Raw genomic sequence first — 23,476 nt, forward strand, 5'->3', positions numbered from 1 at the left:
AACGGAAGGGTCTACACGGTTCCAGCCCTGGTGAAGACCCAGCTCAAACTGGGTTAATCTAGCAAGAGTTTACCAGCTATGTAACTTCGAAGTCTAGGCCTGGCTGGATCCAGGTCCCAGGCTGTCCCCGGGGCAGGACAGCAGCAGTCCCGCCGTTGAGGAGGACAGGAAAACGGGACACCTCATGGTCACCTGCTGATGGGGGCTGGGAGCTGGGCCGAGGAGTCCTCGCCTGCGCCCGCCGTGGGGCCCAGGGGGCTTGAGCGCTTGGACAGGGTCCCTCCAAAGGCCTGGCCACCCACTGGGTCATCCCTGCCCCCCTGCGGGAGGCCTCGGAGAGGGACACGTGGGTGCCTGCTGCCCGCTCACTGAGCCACCTGCCACCCAGCCTGACTCTGCAACAGCTCCACCTTTCAGAACTGTCCCGCTTTAGATAAATGTCCTGAGCATTTTGTTTCAGCTCATTTTTTCTTAAGATTTTAATTTTTTTTAAAGATTATAAAAGCGGTATGTATTACTGTAGGAAATTTAACAGAAAAGTAGAAAATGGAGCCACGAGTCCCTCGGAGCCTGAGCGTGAACTTCCTGTCACACTCATTTCCCTCGTGTAAAGATCAGTGGTTTTTTTTTGTTTGTTTGTTTGTTTTTAGGGCCGCGCCTGCGGCATGTGTAGGTTCGCAGGCTAGGGGTTGAATTGGAGCTGCAGCTGCCGGCCTCCACCACAGCCACAGCAGTGTGGGATCTGAGCCCCGTCTGCGACTTACACCACAGCTCACGGCAACACTGGATTCTTAACCCACTGATCGAGGCCAGGGATCGAACCTGCATCCTCATGGATACTAGTCAGATTCGTCTCCCCTGAGCCACAATGGGAATTCCCTAAAGAGCAGTACTTTTCTCGCAGTCTGGATGGTACTGTACGTCCAGGGTGACACTGGGGTTTTTTTTGGATTGTCGCATGCAAGCCCCACAAGTGTCACGAGCCCTGTCTACACTGAGACGGCTGCTCGCAGTCAGCCTATGTCCCGGAGGCCCACAGACAGTGCCCGTGTCCCATGCAGGTAGCTCACAGTGGGGCCAAGCCCAGAGCCCTGCGGCTGGACCCGACAGCAGCTGGCGGGCTGCTGCCTGTGAGCCCCAGAGCCTGTGCTCACGGCGGTGTGCCCCCCGCCGCCACACGCGCGGAGGAGGCAGCAGGGCGAGGGAACACACGGGAACCAACTCCCCTGGTGCTGGGGACCCCGTGGTCGTGGCCGTGGCCAGCCCTCCCGCACCTGAGCCTCTTGACAGCTGAGACGTCCACTCTCCCCATTTTACGGACCTGACCCCAAGGCTCGGAGGGGACAGAAGGGCCCAGGCTCTGCCCGTGCCAGCCCAGAGCTGAAGGTCTCACGGGCAGAGGGGGGACCCTCCCGCCCGCCATCCAACAGAAAGCACACGGCCGGCTCCCAGCAGCTGGGTACGGAACCAGGAAGCTTTATTTACACAGTAAAAGTAACAAGCAAATTCCTGAGACTAGAGCGGCTCTAGTGCAAGACAGTCGTGGCCCGTGTGGAGGACAGGCTGCGGGGGGCGGGGGTGGGGGGCGACCCGGCGTGTCGCCGGCCGGCAGGGAGGGGGGCCTGGCCCGACACTGCACGGCCCGGCCGCCACCCTCCTTGAAGTGCCACGGAGCCCACGGGGTGCAGCTGGGGAAGCACACAGGCCCCAGAGGAGCCCCCCTCCCCCCGACACGCCGGCCCCGCGCCCCCAGGACCTTGCCCCCCTCGCTGAAACACAATTTATTTGCCAAAGACTATGCTAGAAGGTCAGACTATCCTACCTAGGCTACACGATCTCCACGGCGGTCTGGGACTTTCTTTTTTCATCTTTTTCTCTCCTTCCCTCTTTGAAAGAGGCATGGTTTTCTGTGGCGCCAGTGGGAGGGGTTTGACCATCTGCGTGGCTGTGGCAAGAGATGGCACCCGTGCCCGGACAGAGACACTGCCCTGGCGGGGGGTCTGCTCGCGCCCCAGGCCGCGGAGCCCGAAGCGGTCATCGTTAGGGGACTCTGGCCGCGAGGAGTGCAGGCGGCCTGAGCCCGTGGCGGGGCGTCCAGGGCAGAGTGGGATACGCGCGCCACCCCCGTCCTGGGGACCCCTTTGGACGCTGGGTTTGTTTCCTTTCTAATGTGGACTTCTCCCTTATTTAAATTTTCTTTCAGTGTACAAATGCACAAAACTTTCCTGCTACAAAAATTTTGTTGAAGAGTAAGGCTTTCTGAGAATGAAAATCCGTATGTATGATCAGAACAAGCTCTCCTGTGGCCCGGGCCCGGCCTCCACCGCGAGTAAGGCAAGAGGGTCTGCGGTCATGTAAACGGTGAGGCTGCGGCCCTGACCTCCAGCCCGGCCCCCAGGGCAGCAGCCCCTGTTCTCCAGTGGCTTTAGCAGGTGCGCCCGCTGCAGTGAGCCCCCTCCCCATCCAGCTCTCCTGGAGCCACGACCCTGCTCTTATCCTTCGAGGCCCCATGGGCAGGTGGCCAGCCTGGCACGGCCCTCCCTCCAGCTCTGAGCCTCCTCAGTCTCTCCTCAGAGGCAGGAGTTCATGGGCATTGGCGGCGGCAAGAGGCAGGGCCCCAGCAGAAGTGGCTCAGGGACAGCCCTCCCAGACCAGAAGTCCTGGGACCAGGGGAGCAGGCACAGACGGACCTCTCTGGCAGGGGGGTGTGGTGGCCCCTTCTGGACAAGGTCTGCTCCCTTCAATCAAGACAGACATGAAGGAGTTCCCGCTGTGGTTCAGGGGGTTAAGATAACCCGACTAACATCCACGAGGATGTGGGTTCAATCCCTGGCCTTGCTCGGTGGGTTAAGGATCCAGCGTTGCTGTGAGCGGTGGCATAGGTCGCACATGCGGCTCGGATGTGGCGTTGCTGTGGCTGTGGTGTAGGTCGGCAGCTGCAGTTCTGATTTGACCCATAGCCTGAGAACCTCCATATGCTGCAGGTGCCGCCTGAAAAAGACAAAAAGAAAAGAAAAAAAAAGACAGACACAAAGCCACCCGAGGGCCATCTCTTTCTCCGAGAAGGGCCCCTGGCCATTCTCTCCCCTCCCTGCTGCTGTTGAGGGCTTGGGCAAGGAGCTTCCACGAGGGTGGGAGCAGCCAAGGAGGCTGGAAGAGGCTGGAGAGGGCCAAGCCTTGCCTTGGGCCAGGATCCCTTCTGCCCAAAAGTGCCCCATGACTGGGCTTCTGGCCAATAGGACCAGCCAGGGGTGGCGGTGGGGAGGCTGGGACTACTGCTTGTCCTTCCCTGCCACTGGATCTGAGAAGCAGGGGAGTCGGCCGGCAGGGTCCGAGGGTGTCCCTGCACCACCCACCACCACGTGCCTCGTGTCCTGCCCATCCTGGCTCGGCCCCCACCCCTCCCTGCAGGGAAGGGAAACAAGACTCTGCTTCTCCCGCCCCAGGAAGGACTGCCGTCCAGGGCATGAGGCCTCTGTGGCCACTCCCGGGCGGGCCAGGGGTCAGTACCTCCCACCCCACGCTGTCTGAGGCTGAGGCACCAGCATGTACTCTGAATTCACACACTGCCAGATGCCACCCAACAGCCACCCAGCCTCCCCTGGACCAGCTCTGAGAAGACACGGTCTGCACAACCCACCAGGTGGGGGTCGAGCCAGGCGTCTTCCTCTGCCCAGAGCCAAGGCCCCCGGCTTGGCTCTCCGGGGTCCCCAGGGGACGCGCCTTGGCGGGACCTGCCCAGCGCTGCACACTCATTAGGCTTTCCACACAGTCTAGGGGGCCAGGGAGTTGGGATTTTCTGCAAGCATCTTATGGCTGATCTTTAAGAAAAGCCAACTATAAACCAGAACTTGAGCCACCACATTTTTGATGTAAAAAAAGCGAAGGTTTAAGTTTCCCAAATATGGCCTCTCTTTAGTAGAAGGAGAGTGAGAACCATCTGCATCCAACCTGCAGCAGCCGGGCGCTCGCCATCAGCCGAAGATGAGCTGGAGCAAAGTGACGCTGAGAGCGCCTTTGTCACGTGGCCCACGAACTTGAGGGGACTCACGGTTATTTTTAGCCTCATGGGCAAAGGAGCCACTTGCTCGTAAGCCCACCCGATGCTACTGCCTGCGGAAGATGCCAGGTTGCCAAAAGCCAGATTCCAAGAGAGCAGAGAGCCGTGTGGTGTGCCTGCAAGCCGGGCTGGAGAGGAGCCGGCTGGGGGCAAAACCACAGGGGGCCGGGGCTGCTTGTCCCGGGGGAGGGGGCTGCTGGGGTGCAAAGGGCCTGGGAGGGGGTGGGCGTGAGCCTGCGTCACGCAGTGGCCTGTGGCGGGGCCACAGTGAGGAGGCGGCACTTACACCCTCTGCTGCTCCCACTGACCAGTCCCCAACCCATCAAGGACAATGTGCTTGGAACACAGCATGGTCCCCGGGAGGCCAGCAGACACCTTCGTCCCCGAAACATGGCAGGGCCTGGCTCTGTTCCCCTGCAGTGAGCTCTTCCTTCCTGAGGATGTTTTCAAGAGGCCGCCCTTTGGTGGGGACTTCTCTCCACTCACCTGAATCCTCTAAGCTCGTCGCTCAGTGCCAGGGTCGGCACGGAGCATGGTTGCAGGCCACCCACCCGCCCAACGCGGGGCACAGCGCCCCAGGGCCAGGCTCTCCACCCCATAGGAGGGGCCGGTGGGTCTGTCCTTTCAGCCAACAGATCCACCAAGCGTCTGCCCAACCAAGGTCCCCAAGTTGCTCCCTGGACCCCAAGAGTCCAGACATGAAGGCGACGCCAGCACCCCGGGCCTCTGTCTCCCACACTTGGAATTAAGGCCAAATGGTTCTGGTGTTACTACAGAAGGAAGCCTCGCCCGACCCTTGGAAGCCTGAGCCCCGGGCAAGAAGGCACAGAGTACAACTGAGGGAGAAGAAGCCGGGGCGCTGGCTCCCCAGCCCTGAACCTGAGCAGGAGGCCAAGAGGGGCCTGGACCGCAGCAGATGGACCTGAGCCCAGGCGGGAGCCCGGCTGGGAGGCGGCATGCAGAGCAGGCCAGCCCCGCCGCAAACGCCCGCGACGGCCCAGCGGGGATGGCCCAGCGCCTGTCCTGATGTCCCACAAGACAAACAGGGGAGGGACCGCAACCGAGAAGCTTCTAGCGGCTACAGCAGTTCCGTGGGCCGCGGCTGCTGTGCCGGCAGGGTGGACAGCGGCTCGGGGAGGCGGTGGGCTGGCTCCCTGGGCCCCGACACCTTCCAGGAGGCTTTGATCGGACCCAGGAGTAGAGAGGGAGGCCCGTCGATTCTGATGCCCCCCTGCCCCCGACCAGGGCCCTCGGCGGCCCCTCAGTTGTTCTCTATCTGTTCAATGTCCAGCTCGCCGTCCAGGGAGCAGGGGCTATTCCGGGTGGCCCTGCGGTCCCGCCAGGCTGTGGCCGGCTCCCCCCGCCTGGGGCAGCCCTCGTCCAGGGTGCAGCCGCCCGACTCCTCACAGCACAACTCCTCCCGGCAGGTGAGCTGGTCATCCAGGGATGGGGGCAGGGGCTCGGGGACTGGGGTCCCGGCGGGGGTCCTACCCCCCAGGCCGGAGGCCGAGGCTGAGAGCAGGGCGGTCCAGGACCTGGTGCTGCTGACGTGGAGGGTGAAGGGGCTGTGGGGGCCGCAGTCCTCCATCCCCGCGCTCAGGCTGCTGAGGCTGCTGAAGGTCTGACAGTTCTGTGGGGAGAAGACACACAGGTCACTAAGGGCCAGGCCCCCTTCCTGGAACGCAAGACCCACATGCCCCACCAAGCCAGGCCGACGCCCCTGGGGCTAGCCGGTGATGGGACCACCAGGCGGCGGAGGGGCACCCAGATCCTGGCCTCCTTCTGCACCCAGCCAAAGAAGAAGGGGCCGTCAGTAACTCACGCATGAAGACATACCCTTGGCCAGTAAGCGCTGAGTTAATAAAGAAATACAGGAGTTTTCATCGTGGCTCAGTGGTTAACGAATCCAACTAGGAACCATAAGATTGCGGGTTTGATCCCTGGCCTCGCTCAGTGGGTTAAGGATCCGGCGTTGCCATGAGCTGTGGTGTAGGTCGCAGATGCGGCTTGGATCCCGTGTTGCTGTGGCTATGGTGTAGGCTGGCGGCTACAGCTCCAATTCGACCCCTAGCCTGGGAACCTCCATATGCCGCGGGTGCGGCCCTAAAAGGACAAAAAGACCAACAAAAGGAAAGAAAGAAAAGAAATGCAAAGCCCAGTTGTTCGCCTGTACATGGCAAAGAGCACAAGCTCGCTGCCGCCCGGTTCGGGGGCGCTGCAGGGAAAGTGGGGGCACAGAGCCCCTCCCCCAACCTCCCTGAAAGGATCGGACTCCTTCGTCAGGCCGTCTCACTTCTCAGATTTTTATCTAAAGAAAGCAGCTCGGACGCGTGCAAAAATTCAGCGACATGCATGTTCCTTGTCATGCTGTTAAACTGAAAAGGAGGGACTGACCCAATTCCCCGTGATAATGGTTCCATAAAGCAGGTTTTTTCAGACGAGAGCAGGCTCTTCGGCCCCTGAAAGAACGCTGCAGGGTGGATTTACTGACGCACCCAGGGAAACGCGGCCAGGATGCACAAAGGGGCTGTGTTGTCCAGGCCACCTTCTCGCCGTGATGGGGAGGAGGGTGGGCCAGGAGGGTTGAGCTGATGTCCAATCCTCGTGCAGATCACAGCCCCCGGGGACCAGTTTCCACGTGAGCCCTGGGCTCCTGTGCCCTCGGCAGGCACCCAGCTGGCAGATGCCACAGCTTGGCTGGGGGCCTCGGGCAGACCCCTCAGCCTCCCTGGGCCTCATCTGAAGAAGTGAGTGATGGCCCCTGCCTGTCCCGCAGGGCCCTCTATGGCCCCCGTGAGAGAACGTGGCAGGCCAGAGCTCCCCCAGGCCAAGCACTGCCTCTGTGTGGCGCCGCCCTGGAGAAGGAGGCATCCTGGGGCCTGCCCAAGCACTGGGAGCAGCTTGAACTTGACCCAGAGGTGCTTGGGGCCACCTACCCACCCACTCAGAGGGGGCAGGCCCAGCACCGCGCACAAGTGGGTCCAGTTAAACGCCTTCAAGCGCTGGCAGAGCATAAAATCAGGACAGAGAACCACGCCAGCAAGGAAGCCTGTGGCCCAGCCCTGTCATCCCCAACAGGACGAGTGGCAGGGCAGTCCCTTCTCAGGGACGAGACGGAAGAGATGTGTGGCGAAGGCAGCAGGGAGGAAAACCTGGGCACCGCCCGCCTGCCAATGCCAAGGTCACAGGCCCGTCCCCAGGGCCTTGGTCCTTTCACAGGCCGCAGTGTTTGTGTGTCACTTTGAAATAAAGACGACCACTGGCTGTCACAGCGAACAAGCTGCTGAAACAGGCTCGGCACATGGAAAATAAAGGGCGAGCTCTCTGGAGGAAGGTGGCCTGGGCCGTCGTGCATGCTCGCTCCTGACCGTGCCACGGAGGACACTGGTCTGAGGGGGTCGCTTGTCGTGGACTCTCTTGATTAACTGAGAGAGGAAGGGTGGGGGGCTGGGGGTCCTCTGGGAAACAGAGCTGGGATGGAGGAGAGAAGGGCGGGGCCACCGATTACACCTGAGACGCTGGCCCAGGCCGTGCTGGGGCCCCCCATGGTGCCCCCCTCCCCGGGGCCACCGTGGGGTTCCCTGAGGCCCCATTCGGCACAGGGCACAGCCCCTCTACTGCCACGCAAAACAGCCCCCGAGGTCCTCCATGTTCCCCGGTCAGGACACAAACCTGACGCTGGTGGCAGAGACCCAGACACCTGCAATGGGAGGGACTCTGAGGCCCCTTCTAGCCACTGTCCTGACTGGCCTAGACCTGAGCCAGGACGGAAGGAGAACTGGGTAGGGCAACAAGAAGGAGTGGGGGCTGGCCCCACTCGGGCAAGCGTGTCGACCCCGCCCCCCGGGACGCCTCAGCAGAGGAAGCCGAGGAGTGAGGCCAGGGAGTCGGGTCCAAGCCCCCCACGTGGCTGGGCGGTCTGTCTCTTGCCGCATAGAAGCGGTGGCGTGCAAGGAATTTCCAGCGATGGCAGCATGGCTCCTGTTACAAATGATAACGTCCGGCACAAACCTGCTGTGCTCTGAATGGGTCACAGGTGATGCTGGGTCGCACAGATGTCCCCCACCCCCACCCCCCGCCACCCTGGGGTCCCTGCCGTGGCGCTGTCCCCACAGTGGGAAACACCTGAGCTGGTGTCATGTGAGCCGGGCCGTGAAAACCGTGTCCACCTGAACAGCCAGCGCTCCCGAGTCTGCATTCGCCCCCGGTCCTGCCCGACCTCATGGATGGGGGTGGCTGGCTTCACAGGAAATGGGACAGCATGTGTCTGGGCACTCAGCATGCTACACATCAGCCACGCCAGCAACAGGGTGCTAGGGACCCCAGTTCGCTGGAACCATTCAGAGATATAGCCTTTGCCTTAAGTGTGCCCTGGAGAGGGCCAAGGTCAAAGCCCATTACAGACCTGGGCTCTGCCACACACAGGCATGACAACTGCAGACGAGACACTCCAACGTCTGGGCGCTGGCCCTCCTGACAAATAAGGGGTAGACCAAGGGCACCCGGGCCACCCCCTTCTGACTCTCTAGAATAACTGGGTCCTTTTCGCTTGGCAGCGGGGCAAGGAGCTGCAAGGTCTGGCTGGTGAAAGTTGTTGCAAGCAAACCCCAGGATGCCACTGAACCCCACCCTCTGACAGTCCCCAAAGGCACCTGCTCTTTGGCTGCAAAGCCAATGTCACTTTAGAAATGTTGCCGACTCAAAACTCAGCTGTGTCAGCCACAGCGAAAACCAAGACCCACCTGCTGAATGGCCCAGCCAGTGGCATGCCCCACCTGCGGGGGAAGGAATGTGACTGCCACAACAGGGCAGTGTGTGTCCTGCCCAGGCTCCATCCCAGGCGAGCCCATCCTGTGCCCACATCCAGGGCGCGGCCCACACCCAGGCCCGAGGCAGCCCTGTGCCCACCACGCCCTGGGGGCAGGGTCCCGCCCAGCCTCTCCTGGCAGCTCACATTCCCCAAAGCTCAGCTCCCATGGAGGGATGCTGCACGGGCCTGTCGGAGGCCTGGAGGCCTGTGTGCCCTCAGAAAGACCCGGGGAAGCTGCAGAGCTGCAAACAAGTTCAAAGGACCATGTGAACACATGGTGCCTGGGGGAAGTGGTTCCTCTGAAACACAGTCCCCCAGTGCCAAACTCTGCCCTCTCGAGGAGCAGTGCTGTCCCGTGACGGAGCTCAGGGAGAAATGTCCACGTGGCCTCAGGCTAACGGCTGGAGACCCCGGGGTCAGCATCCTAGTGCTAGAGTCTGAAAGGCCGTTTCCATCAGACCCTCCGGCCTCAGGTCTAGCCAGCCGTGTCTGCCCCCACCCCCCCGACTCCCCAAGGCTTTGCAGCCGGGAGCGGTGGCCCCTTCTTCTGCATAGCCCTCCTGTGCCCTCTTTCTTGGGGTCCAGGGGGAGGCCCCCAGCCGGGCCCTGGGGGCCGAGATGAAAATCCCTGCCTTCTGGGGCTCGGCTCTGGTGGAAATCTGTGCCGCCCTCACTGCAGACAGAGGCCCACGACCTGGGCAGTGAGGGCTCCGAGGGCCAGGCTGGCTCCTCTCCACACCCAGTCCCGATGCCCACACTGCGAGAAGCCGAGAGGACCCAGCCCTCACCAGCGAGGGCACCTCTGCCCTGAGCTGCAAGCAACTCAACAGACTGAGCCCCATCTTCTCTGACCACCACCCATCCTGCTGCGCCTCGAGCCATCGGCTCCGTCCCTTCCCCAAGTGCCAGGGCTCCCGATGCCAGCCTAGGGCAGCCGCGCACGGCCAAGGCAAGGCAGGCTGTGGGGATGCCGTGGCTGAGAGCAGGCAGTGGCCGCCCCCTTTCCCTTGGTCATCTTACTAAGGCGGACAGGCTGTGTTCCTCGCTCGGTCCAGTCTTCCTGGGCCCGGGTGGAGGCCTGTGGGACACCGGTCTGAAGTCAGGGGAGCCGGGCCCAAGTCTGGCCTCTCCACTGCCAGAGTCAGGGCTTATGTGGGAAATGGAACAGTCGTCGCCGGCCTGGCTGCTCCCTGGGCCATGGCAAGGGTCCCACAATCAAAGGGCTGCTGGGGCGCTCCCCGCAGAAACCCGTTCCCGGCACCTGAGTGCTCCCCTCCCCCAGGCGTGGCTGATCCGGGTTCTGGAGCTGCCCGGGCCTGCGGGGAGCAAACCCCAATGCTCTTCCCACTGTGGGTCCCCGGGATGGGACTGGGGGCTTCTTCTCCACCTGCTTCCCTCACTTACTACAGGATTCTCCCAAGGGCCTCCCAGCGTCTGGGCCAGATCCCCCTCTCTGGCTCGGCTTCCAAGGAGCCGACCTCACACGGGCGGTGAAAGCACCTGCTGTCAGCTGCTCACAGTCCAGCTGCTTCTGCCAGAACAGGAGCACCAGGTGCTGGTCGGAGGCTGGCCTGTCTGAACCAGCCTGCCTTGTGTTCACTGGGGAGCAGCGGTTGCTGGGGACTTGTCCTTGGTCAGACCGCGTCCTGGTCATCTTGGTGCCCAGATGAAACTTCCTCTCAGCGTCAGACTGGGACAGATGACGTCTCCGCGAGCACGTGTGTGTTTCCCCTGGTCAGGCACCCAGGCCTCCCACTTCCCTCTGCCGGCGCCAGCACCAGCCTTCAAGGCTGGCACATCTGCTCCTCCTCTTTCTAACCCCATCTCTCTCTGTGTCATCCAACTTTATGGATCTCGCTGTGTTACAGATTTTTAGGGAACTACCTTAAACCCCTCTAGAAGGAGGGGCGTCCTCAGGCCCAACCGGCCCGTCAGGACCACCAGGCCAGGTCCCCACCACGTCCTGGAGGCTTGCAGCCCCTGTGCTGCAAGCTGCTCGGCTTAGAGCTCTGGCTAAGCGGAGGCATTTCCTCCCCAAACAGACGCCTTCACGAGCGCAGAATTCTCCAAGAATCAAGAAAGCACCAGGCCAGGAGAATGGCCAGCGGCCTGGAAATTTTCTAAGTCTCATTTATGCTGGAAGCTGGCACAGACACAACTGAGGCAGAGAGGCATGTGGTTTCCTGGGCTGGTGGTTTTTTTTTTTTTTTTTTTTTTTTAAACTATCTCAGAAGAGAGAAAAAGGCACTAGCATATTTTGGGCCTATCTTTAATCCATCTTTGGTAAATCTGAATTCTGCATGAAGGCTGGACTGTCTCTCACAGGAAGCCCCGGGCCCCGAGGGGTCAGGCGGTAGTGCTGCCCCGGGTCAGGGCTGTGGCTCTGGTGTCGGGCAGGTGCTGGAGGAGGCCAAGGGCAGTGGCTGTGGCCTGCCCGGTGTGAGGGGTGCCCTCCGGCCCTGCTCAGGCCGGGCCCTCACTCCAGGCCTCTTATGACCAAGTGCAGGCCGCAGCCCAGCTCTGCTTCCTGCTCCGTCAGGCCTGCATGGAGGCCCAGCCCCCTTCTGGGACGTGCCTACCTTTGGCCCCCCAGGAGACAGCCCTTGTGAGCCTGGACTGCTTCCCTCCACTCAGGGGTCAAGGGAAAGGCAGGCGGTGCACCCCAGAGGGGGACAGGGACAGAGAAGCCAGTGGCCTGAAGTCAGGAAATGCATTTGCCTCGAGGGAGCCTCTGGGGCCCAGTGAGGCCCACTGATTGGGCCCTGGACACTCCAAGCTGTTCCCAGACCACAAGTTCTAGAACCAAATGGCCCGGGGAGGGCAGGGTGGAGCTGGGGGGTGGGGGCAGCACTGGCAGCTGCTGGGAAGCCCCTGCCTTCCGGTGCCATGTCCCCAGCTCACTTCTGCAGAGGCCACGGATGCTCCCTGAGCACCCAGCCACCTGGCGGGCTCCTTCTCTCATCCCCCAGAGCCCCGCTTTGCGACGTCCCCTGCAGAAGCCAGCCCCAGCCCACCTGGACCCTGTTGGACCCCCACGGCCCTGACCCCCAGCAGCTCACAGAAGGTGCTAGTGCAGCCTGGGGAGAAGAGAAGGAGGAACCCGCCCAGCCGGCCCCAGGGGCTCAGCCTGCGCATCGGCGCAGCCCTGAGGTCCCGGGGCGCTGTGGGCACGTCCTCTGAATGGTGGCCGAGCCCGTGATCCAGTCCCCTTCTGCCTGCGCCACACGGGCCACGTTGTGGCAAACGTTATTTCTGCACCAGGCCCCCGGGGGGCAGGTGGCCTGCCTGAACTCAGAAGGTGTGGAAGCCGACGCCAAAGGGCCTCCCGGCACACTCACAACTGGAAAACAAACACTGTTTCTGCGGTGTGTGTTCCGGCCAGCACACACTCAGGACAGGACTTGTGTAACCACCTCGCTCTCAGCTTGGGGTGAAGAGAATTCTTTGCATGACAAAAGTCGAGGACAATTTCCAAAGCACACAGGGCTCCGGCGGGGGGCCAAGGCTAAGGTGCTGCCGAGACACATGGGGAGTCTGGGGGCAGCTCCTGAGGGTGGGGGGCGGGGGGCACTGAAGTGGGTCTGAGGCCCCAGAGGGCATGGTAGACACTGGTTTTTGTTCAGCTGCCTGGAGCTGGGGGCCTCGAGGGCCACGTCAGGGCACAGGGAGACAGGCCTGCAGGGCCCTCGAGGTCCCCCCCACCCCCAGCAGCCCACATCTCTGTTGTGATATTGGTTTCAGAGAAAGCGGATGCTTTTTGGAAAAAACGAGCAAACTGCCTTACTGTGCAGATGGGCAGACTGAGGCCAAGAGGCGGGTGAGGCAGGCCCCAAATCGCACAGCTGGGAAGCTCCCATCGTGGCGCAGCAGTAACGAACCCGACTAGCATCCATGAGGATGTGGGTTCAATCCCTGGCCTCACTCAGTGGGTTAGGAATCCAGCATTGCCATGAGCTGTGGTGTAGGTTACAGATTTGGCTCGGATCCCGAGTTGCTGGGGCTGTGGTGTAGGCTAGCAGCTGCAGTTCCGATTTGACCCCCAGCCTGGGAACTTCCATATGCTGCAAGAGCGGCCCTAAAAAGCAAAAAAAAAAAAAAAAAAAAAAAAAAAAAAGATAAATCGCACAGCCTGGTTGATGTGCAACCAGACCTCTTGACTTCCTGGCTGAGTTCAGGAGAACATTCGATCCTTGGGCAGGATGGCGGCCTAGAGAAGACTGGACAAGCCTGGGCTGGAATCCCAGCTCTGGTGTACCCTCTGGGGCCCTTGGCAAATCATGAAACCTCTGAGTCTCAATTTCTCGTTTGTACAACAAAGCTAATAATAATAAGAGCCCCAAACAAAGTCACAGGATTGTTTGGAGAGTTCACTTTGTGGAGACCTCGCGGGAGGCCAAGGAGGTGCTTGGCAAACCCGAGCTCCCTCCACCCTGCTGTGCTCAGGCTCAGAGGGCATGCTCGTGGCTCTCTGGGGACACTGCACAGCCAGAGGGTCAGGGGGCTCGGCTTTGGGGACAGAATCTATGCCAAGATGGTCAAACCCACGGCCCTTTTTAACCAAGACCTGCTTTCAGGAGCAAGGAGACATGGCAGCTGCATGAAAAGTGAAAGCTCATGGAATAAAAATACCAGCATCTGCCAAACCGATTGGAAGAAAACCGTATAGAACACAAACGTGGGTCTGAACAAACAGAAAGATAACCGTGCTGAGAACGGGAAGATTCGACCTCAAAATGGTGTGAATTCTCCCCACGTGAACTGGTAAATCTAACTCGATCCCAATCTGTAACATCAACCCCCGCCCCCAATCTGACGACAAGCCGATTCTCGAGTGTTTCATGGAAAAATAAACAGCTGAGAATAATCAGGAATGTCTATGGCCATACCCCACCCTGAACGTGCCGGGATCGTGTCTGAACTCGGAAGCTAAGCAGGGTCGGGCCTGGTTAGGACTTGGATGGGAGAAGAATCAGGAAGCCGCAGTGAAGAGCAATGAGGAGACTGGTCCCACCGGATGGTAAGACCCACGACAGAGCATCAATACTCAGGAGCGGACTCACATGGACAAACACTGGAAAGGGCTGAAGATATTTGTGGATGCTGAAATGAGAGGTGATTTTTTCGTCTTGTTTTTCAGGCATGTCTATAGTGTCTAGGTTTTATTTATTGTGAAGCTAATAATAAAGTAAGAAATAATTTGGCGTGCACTACATGAGGACACACGGAGACTAATGAAAGAGAAAGAGGATGCCGTGAAATAGCCCCAGTTCAGCACACGATAAAAGGGGAATCTCACAGCAGCGAGAAAAAGACAGAATTTCAATAGCCAGTATTGATACACATATTAAAGAGGAAAAAAAACGTTGGCTCCATGTTCATACCGTGTACAGGATAAATTCTACTTAGACCAAGTATTGCCATATAAAAGCATAAAAACACTAGAAAGAAACACAGGAGGATTTCTTTACAGTCTTAGGATAGAAAGGCCTTTCTAACATCCAAAATCCAGAGCCAGAAAAGAAAGAATTAATAAATGTGATAAAAAACATACACATGCTGGGAAATGCCCAAAGCACTGGTGGGAGTGTAAGACCGTGCAGTCGCTGTGGCACAGAGACTGGCAGTATCTCAAAATGTTAAACACAGGCTTACCACAGGACCTGGCAATGCCACCCCTCGGTATACACCCAAGAGAAATGAAAACATGTGCCCATGCAAAAAAACCGTGTGTGCATCAGTGCTCATGGCGGGATTATTCACAATATCCCCAAAGAGGAAACAACCCAAATAGCCGTCAATCGGCAAACGGATGAAGAAAAGGTGGCACCTCTGCACAATGGAATATTTTCAGCCACGAAAAGGAAAGAAGTCCTGATACACGCTGCGATGTGGACGAACTCCGAAAACATTATGCTGCTCAGCGAAAGAAGCCAGTCGACAGGCGACCACGTACCGTATGACTCCCTTTATACCAAATACCCAGAACAGGCAGATCCAGAGAGGCAGAAAGAAGAGGAGTGGTTGCCTGGGGCTGGGGATGGCTGAGGGCGAAGAGTGACTGCCAGTGGGGATGAGGTTTCTTTTGGGAATGATGGAAATATTCTAAAATTGATTGCGGTGATAGTTGCACAATTCTGCGAATATACTGACAACCGCTAAGATTGTTGGCTTAAAATTGGGTGCGTTGTATAGCATGTGAATGCTGTATCTCCGTGAGGTTCTTAAACAACGCCAGAAGCGAAATCGAAAGGTAAAGAACAAATCAGAGGTGAGTATTTGCAACTTGTATCACCAGCAACAACTAATCTCTGTAATGTGTGATTGAGAAAAAGAGCAACAACTGGATTTTTTTCCAAAGGGCAAAAGGAATGCAGCAGAGGACGTACGAATGACCTTTAACTCTACAAAGAGATGCTCGACAGATTAGAAAAATGCAAACTAAAATGACACTGAGAAACCATTTTTTCACCTATACGATTGGCAAAATCCACATCCTTGACCAGAGTCTGTTGAGGCGTCGGTGGGGAACGGGCCACCTGCAGCAGCCCGTGGGGTACGCGGCTTCCGCAGCCCCGTCACCTGGGCAACATCCTCCCAGACGACCAACGCACACGACCTGCAGCCCAGTGACCCTAGAGGGGGGCTGTGTCCACAGAGGATACACCTGCGTGTCTGAGAGGACGAGGGAGCAGCGCAGTGCACAGCTGAGAAGAACTGCCTCCTGGGCTCAGGGGTCTGCAGCCAGGGCCTGGGAAAGAAAGCGGGGCACGTCCCTGCAAGGGACCCTCCTGTGGCGGAAAAAAAGGCAGCAACAGCTCAGCTCTGCACAGAAGCACCCCAGGGTCTATCGCTGAAGAAAGCAAGGTGCAAGAGTTCCCACTGTGGCTCAGTGGGTTACCAACCCGACTAGCATCCATGAGGATGCGGGTTCGATCCCTGGCCTCGATGAGTGGTTTAAGGATCTGGCATTGCCGTGGCTGTGGTGTAGGCCAGCAGCTGCAGCTCCGACTTGATCCCTAGCCTGGGAACTTTCACATCCCGAGGATGAGGCCCTAAAAAGCAAAAAAAAAAAAAAAAAAAAGGCAAAGTGCAGAAAGCTAGGTAGTAGCATGCTGCTATCTTTTGGACAAGAAAGGCGGATAACGAGTACATTTTTATTTGCTTATATTTGCATAAAGGAATTCTAGAAGGTCCACAAGAAACCAATAAACGTGAGGGCACAGTGTATGGGCAGGGTGGGGGCAAGACTTTCTCCCGTGTGTCGTTTTAATTTTGGAACATGCGAATGTGCTGTCAAAATATAAGCACGTGTGCTGACCTGACGAGGAAGGACACACTGAGTCAGGAATGAAGAAAAGCATGACTCGCAGGCCAGAAAAGGCTGAGTCAAGTGGTCACTTAGATTCTCAGTTTTAAAAAGAGGCCCCCTTATCCATCTCCACGTTCAGTCATTTGAATGTTCCTCCCCCAAAGTTCTTTTCGACTTTCCTTCTCTCCTTTGGGCAGGAACGAAATGGCTCTTTGCAAAATTGTGTTCCCACTGTGGCTCAGTGGGTTACCAACCCGACTAGCATCCATGAGGATGTGGTGGGGGCGCGTGTTTTACGAAATGGCTCTTTGCAAAATTGTGCAGACAACCCCCGCCCCCACCGAGTGCCTGCACTTAATAATCACCAAATTAAATCTGAGTTTCACACAAGCCCAAGACGTGAAAGCATCAGGAGGGGCCACACATGTGCCAGACATCTGCACGTGGGCGGTGGGCCTGTGGGCCTTCTCCCCGGGCAGGGCAGGGCCCTCACAGACGCAGGCTGGGGGCGGTGAGGGGGGCTGGAAAACATCTCCCCATTTAGAGGTTCGCGGGGCTCCCTGCCCGCCTGGCAGGGGCCTGCCTGGGGCTCCCCGCTCCGTGGGAGAACACGGCCAGGCTCTGTGAATGACCCAAGCCAGGGCTGGGGCCACTTTGTGCCCAAACCTCCAGCTTTCCCCAAACAAGGCCCGTCCCTTGGACGGCACCAGCCTCGTCCAAATGGGCCAGTGCTGGCTGTTCAGGGCAGCTGCCCGACCCCACCCCAAGGCCGGGCAAGAAGGAGGCTGCCTGATGGCCAGAAACGGCCTGGGGGGAGTGGTCCCCTGGGGTCTGCAAGGGCCCCGGTGCCCAGGGAGCCTCAGACACACGTGGAACACGGACACTGGGGCCAGGCGCTGGCAGTTCTGGGGCGTGTGAACGCGGTGCCCCCATTTCCACCTGTCACCGTACTTCTACACCTGGCGAATAGATGAGACGCAGAGATTAAGTTCAAAGTGTCAGATTCAGCTGGATTTCCTTTCTGTTTGGTGGGAGGAGGGGGGATCGTGTCTCTCCTCCCCAACAATAAAACCTAAATCATAAAGAAGGGCAGGCCAGCACTGCGGAAGCACAACTGACTGATTTATCTGCTCCAACGGGCCTCAGCCCGGAAAACGCCAGAAGCAAACAGACCCCACGCCCCTTACAGACGGCCCCTGTCCATCGACAAAGGCCCCTCCCTCTAGGAAGGACCCCCAGGTGCCCTGACCTCGCTCCCACCCTCTCGGCTCTGGTTCCACTTCTTCCAAGCTCTGTACCTCCGGGCCTGTGTCCCCTGACTTCAGGGAGGACAGTGTTCGAGCAGGGCCCAGAGGCCACCTGCGTAGCTGGGATCCATCCCTCGTCACTGGCTCCTGTATCTATAGTGACATCGCTGGCACTGGAGGAGTGAGCTTCACAGCACTGGCCACTTCACACGGATCCCCAGCTGACCTGTCCACACCTGAGCGCCCGGAGAGGAAAAGGAAAGACATGTCCCCCATCTGGAACCTCAGCCACCTCCCAAGGCCAAATAAAACTTGCCAGAATCCGGCTGAACTCCAGGCAAACCCAAGGCCGAGAGCCTACGCCAACCATCTTCAGACCATCCCAGCACCTCAACTCCCGGGAGCCAGTACCCTGGCCGTGCCCAGACGCACCGCTGCCCCCGTGCTCCATGCCTGTGGCCTGGGAGGCCAGGCCTGGGGAACAAGGAGGGGCTGGTGGCCCCAAGGAAGGGGAGGGGGCCTCTCCCCATTGACTGGACCACGCACAGGGCACCCTGATCTGCCCAGGTCCCCAGAGAGGGACACAGTGAGGCCCCTGAGGCCCCAGATGGCCAGCACATTGATTCTGGGGGTCAGTGGAGGGGTAACCCTGCCAAATCCAGAGGGGGCCCTCATTGGCTACAAAGCCGGCCATGTCACAAGCCACAAGCCCCACTCCTGTTATCTGTGACCGGGTCCAAGGTCAGGAGTCCCAGGGCGATGGCTCTCCCTAGGGAGGCACCGTGCCCATGTGGGAGAGTCAGCCCTGGCTGGGGCGTCACAAACAGGGTTCATGCGCAGCTCCAGGTCCTTGGCAAACCCTGTTCCCCTTGAGGCTGCCATCTGTCCTCTGTTCTGGGACACGCGGGTCCCCGAGGACCTCGAAGCAGCCTGCAGAAGGTGGGAGAGAGCAGGCAAGTCCCAAGGACAGTGGGGTGCCTAGGACCCCTCTGACAGGGTGTGGGCACCTGGCTCCACATGCCATGCACCGGGCGTGTCCTGGGAAAGTCCTGGGCCCACATACACAACCAGAGTCGTTGGTCCTTGGAGCCTGGCTGTCCCGTCCTGCCTCACCTGCGGCACCCCCACCCCCCGGCCCACTCAGGCTCCCTGGAGGCACTTAGCTCTCCTGGGGTGGGGGGCCTCCCTCAGCCAGGATCACCCTCTCAATAAATCTCTCTCCCTTCATGGCCCAGTTAACAGGCTCTCCCCTGCCCCCAGCAAGCCCTCGTGGAGCCTCCCCGTCCTCCCTGCACCCCCGGAGGGCCTGGCCAAAGAACACCTCCGCTCGCTTCATCCTTGATGCCTGGAGGAACGGGGTCGGGCGGCTGAATGATGGTCCATCTGGAGTGGACTCCTGCCTCGGCCCCCATGACCGGTGTTCCCTTGGGTCCTCATGGGACCTGCGTTTCTCTCTCCCCATCTGCAAAATGGAGAAATAAAACTGCCCTTGTGGGGCTGCATCGCGGCTGGAAAGGGGTTGCTCTGGAGGCTTTGCACACGGCTTCGCGGGCTCCAGCCGCACCGAGATGGAGGCAGAGGGCCGGCTGCCGCGAGCAGCCCAGGCAGAAGCAGCGGAGGGGGAGCCCTTGCCCCCGCAGCTGTCCCACCCAAAAGTGACTTGACAGAGCAGAAATCCCAGGCACGCCGGGGCGGAGAGTGGCTGCGCTGGACAGCAGAGCCCGTTGGGGGCAAGGAAAGGCAGCGGTCCAGCTGGGCTTGGCCAGCATGTCCCAGCGTGCCCGGGCAGGGCAGGTGGCCACAGACGTGCCCGCTGGCGGCGGGTTCGGCAGGACATTCCCAGGCACATTCCGCCCCCGTGGGCTCGGCTGTGCCTCCCTCAGAGCCAGAGCAGGGGGCAGGGACACGGCGTGGGGCCCTGGCGCTCCTGAGCCCCAGAGGCCCTGTTAGAGGCCGCGCCTCCTGGCTTCATCTCACCCAGAGGCGGGCGAGATACTGACTTAGCTACCGGGCAGGGTGTGGGGACTCGCCCCAGGTTCTTGCCCACAAGACACTATTCTGGGGTGGCCTGTCCTCTCACCCGGGTAAGTCACGTCTCTCCAACCAAATCCGTCGTTGCAGTGAGCAGGGCCCGCGTCTCAGGGAGCCTAGGAGGGGGCCAGGAGCCGTGGCTTGGAGTCCCAGCTCTGCTTCATGCTCTGGGGTGGCCTGAGGTCTCATCCTCTCGGAGCCCGGGGCGCTGAGCTGCAGTGAGGGGACCATGGGAGCCAGAGAGGGTGCAAAGATCTGGGAGCCTGTGCGGTGCTCCCCGGACCTCCCTGGGTGCTTGTGGCCACCAGCCCACGACTCCCCAGGCTTTGCTGCCCTGTCGGGGACCCCGAGTGCAGGCCGGGCTGAGGGGTGGGAGCATGCGCCCAGGCTTCTCCACCAGGACCAGGCCAAGCCCAGCCCAGCAGGAGGTCCAGATTCCGGGCCAGGAGCAGGCACCCAGGAGACGTTTCGTGAAGGACTGGAGATGCCAAGAAGGCTGCTGAGGGCGAGGCCTGAGCGCACAGGTGTGGCCTGGAGTAGGCTTTGTGCCATCAGATGCAGGAGTGGAGTGTCGGCTGCTCTGAGTGACTCTGGGCAAGTCATGTCCACTCAGAGCCGTGATGGAATCACGCAGCCGACCTCGCGAGTGAGCGTGGGGAAGACCCCGCTCCAGGCCACGAGGCGCCAGCAGAACACGTGTCCCACGTGGAGGCCTGACCGCGGGCTCCGGAAGGGTTGGCCAGGGTGGGTCCCTGGTTCTTTGACTTTCCCAGGGACACACCTCAACAGAACTGTGAATTTCCTGATAGGCTTATTTTTTCCCTTTTGTTCATTACTGTTTAAATGCTTGGCAGGATGTGGAAACACTGCACCAGCATCTCGAGGCATCCAGAAGCCTGTGTGGTCCAAGTTAATGTACCGGGGGTGGGAGCAGGGCCCCCACCATCTCTTCAGCTAATCCAGGGAAGCCACTCTGCCAGCATCTCCACTCCATGCAGAGACCAAGGCTGAACCCGCGGAGTGCCACGGATGGTGGCGGGCCAGGCTCGGTCGACGTCCTTACCTGTCCTTACCTGTCGCTCTGCACTCACTGCTGTCAGAAACGCCCCAATCCAGCCTAATTTCCACCCCCTCCAGGCACCCCAGCGAGTCTCATCTACTACTTTTTAAACCTCCCAACGACAACAGCCAACAGCCCTTCTGACAAGGAGGGCTCCAAGACGGCCCCAAGGAAGACGCTAAATCACTCTTAAACCCAGACGTCTCTCCCCATAAAGAAGATCGCCCCCTGAGGTTGAGCTACCGTAATTTCCACCCGTCATCCCCCGGAATCAGAATCTTATTCCAGGAACAGTCAGGGCATTTCTGGGGATTCGTTCTCACGTCTCAGCAGCTGCGGAGCCTTGGACCTACTAAACATTTTCCCTGAGCTTGCTGGGGTGAACCCTCACAACACCCCCTAAGTGGGGACGGGAGGCACCATGGTCCCCGAAGGTTCGGGAACTGGCCCAAGGCCACACAAGGAGTAAACAGGGAGGGTCTGAACCCTGACAGTCTGACTCTGGGACCAAGGACCCGAGTGCAGGAAGGACAGAAAGGAGGAAGGGGCGGGGCCTCCCCGGGGCAGAACCCAGCGAGGAAACAGCCCTGCAGGAGGCCGGGGGGAGGCTGCGCCCAGGCTGACCCCATGTGGGGCCAGGCCCTCAGCCAGATGGGAGGAAGGGCCAAAGGCCGTGAGTATACACTTTCCCCTGGAGTCACCCCCAGGTGATGGATGATGTGTCAGGGGAGATGCCGAAAGCGCCAAGGAGAAGGCAAATCAACAAGACAAAACGAGAGAAGCCAGCCAGCGCCTGGTGACAAAGTCAGGATGCCCACAGAATCCCCGGCGTCTTCCCGAGGGTCCCGGCTTAGCCCTCACTCCCTTCTTCCCCTTAGACGTAAGTTCACGCACGTGGGTGTGCACGCCTGCTTCACATGCACACACGGCCCCACCGTCTTGCAATTACTTCAAGATGCTGCAGTTCCTACAATGATGATCACGTGGTCAATCTGACCCTGACCCCTTCGTGGCTGTGCTGGTCCTGTGAGGTGAGCTGTGATGCAGCAGCAAGGGCAGCTGCCGGGCCTGGGCCCCAGCCTCAGACCATCCCTCTCTGAGCCCAAGTCAGGAAATAAGCCTGCTTCTCTCTTGCACAAATGTCTGAGGATTTGGAAAAAGCTCAGAACCCGTGGGGATGTCTCTCGCTTTCCACCTGCAAGTGGTTGCCACCAAAAGAAGCCAGCAGACACCGTGTCACCAGCTGAAGCCTGGGTTCACTCAGAAAGGAGGCCCGGGGCCCCAGGAACCTCGGGAGATGAGGTTCGAAAATCCCTTCGGGTGCCGCCACCATGGCCTTAAGGGAAAAGCAGTCCTAGGGCCAGCCCGCCCCCAGCAGGCTGAGTCCCTGCCCCTGGACCACAGAAAAGCATCCCTTCTCCACCCTGTACCTTCCAGGCAGAAAGGTGGCTCATTAAGAAAACAAGAGCTGATGCACTACTTACAATAGCCAAGACATGAAACAACCTAAATGTCCATCGACAGAGGAGTGGGTCAAGAAGATGTGTCCATAAACACAATGGACTATTACTCAGCCATTAAAAGGAATGAAATACCAGCATTTTTAGCAACATGGATGGACCTAGAAACTATCATGCTAAGTGAGTCAGCCGTACAATGAGACACCAACATCCAATGCTTTCACTGACATGTGGAATCTGAAAAAAAGGACAAACTGAACTTCTTTGCAGAACAAATGCTAACTCACAGACTTTGGAAAAACTTATGGTTTCCAAAGGAGCCAGTTTGCGGGGTGGGGGAAGGGCTTGGGTTGTGGGATGGAAATTGTATAAAACTGGATTGTGATGATCATTGTACAACTACAAATGTAATCCATTCATCGAGTAATAAAAAATAAATAAATAAATTGCTAACATAAAAAAAAAAAGAAAAGAAAACAAGAGCTGATGGAGTTCCTGTTGTGGCTCGGCAGGTTATAAACCCAACTATTATCCGTGAGGACGTGGGTGTCACCCCTGGCCTCGCTCAGTGGGCTGAGGATGTGGCATGGCAGTGGTTGTGGCATAGGCTGGCAGCTGCAGCTCCAATTCAGCCCCTAGCCTGAGAACTTCCATATGCCGAGGGTGCAGCCCCAGAAAGCATTAAAAAGAAAGAAAGGAAAACAGAAAAAGAAAAAGAAAATAAGAGCTGATAACACGCTCCCCTGATCTGGGCATGCACTGCCTACTGTGTGCACGCAGGGAGCGTGACCTTGCTGGCTCCTCCAGAACCCCTGCGAGGCTCGTGTCCGTGCAGAGAGCCCGCCAAGGTCAGCACATGAGAGTGGAAGTCTCGGGCCATTTTCTATCTGAACAAAACAGCACAGGCATGCACACATATGTGCAACATGCTCAAGTGCACACACGCACACCAGCCTGCACACCTGGAGGGAAAACGCACAGGGCGGGGGGAGGGCCTGTGGGTCAGTCACTACAGTTGCAGCCAGGGGTTGTGTCCCCAGGGCTCGGGGTACGGGGCGGTCATTCTTCTGTCTCCAGGACACTGGCCCTGCCTAGGCTTGTCAGCAATCTGCCGTGCAACCAGGTCAGATCTTAACAAGGCTGGGCCTCCAGACAAGACGGGATGAAAGCCGGAGCCACGCATGTGGACAAATCCACAGTGACGGGTTCCCCTCTCATGCCAGCGCCTCTCCTGGCCATTGTGGCAAAAGCAGGTCAGCTTTGAGGGTGGGGGGAGGGACAGTGACTCTACTGCGACAGAAGGGCTGCCCGGCAGAGCCCAGACAGCCCCAGATGCCACCCTCGCAAGCCTGGCATGTCCTCTCTGTAGGAGAACAGGACTGGGGAGAGGGCCCCCCCACCCAGGCAGCCCAACAGACAAAGCGCTCAGGCAGGCTTGCAGGCGTCCCGCACAGCATGACCGCAGCCAGGCTGATCCCCTGTGGTCACAAAGTCCCCAA

General features: G+C 59.1%; 1 protein-coding gene across 6 annotated transcripts in view; it reads right to left on the reverse strand.

Moving 5' to 3' along the window:
- The window catches only part of FAM53B (family with sequence similarity 53 member B), a 133,172-nt gene continuing 111,152 nt past the window's right edge, over nt 1,457–23,476 (reverse strand). For 5 of the 6 annotated variants that reach the window (XM_021073620.1, XM_005671549.3, XM_013983842.2 and 2 more), the window contains one exon: nt 1,457–5,690. In XM_021073620.1, coding sequence (XP_020929279.1) covers nt 5,322–5,690 — 369 coding nt within the window. In that variant the 3' untranslated portion in view covers nt 1,457–5,321. The remainder of the gene's footprint in view (nt 5,691–23,476) is intronic. The other variant, XR_002338822.1, reaches the window with a different exon arrangement.

Source organism: Sus scrofa, chromosome 14, assembly GCF_000003025.6.
Source record: "Sus scrofa isolate TJ Tabasco breed Duroc chromosome 14, Sscrofa11.1, whole genome shotgun sequence".
Taxonomy (NCBI): Eukaryota; Metazoa; Chordata; class Mammalia; order Artiodactyla; family Suidae; genus Sus; species Sus scrofa.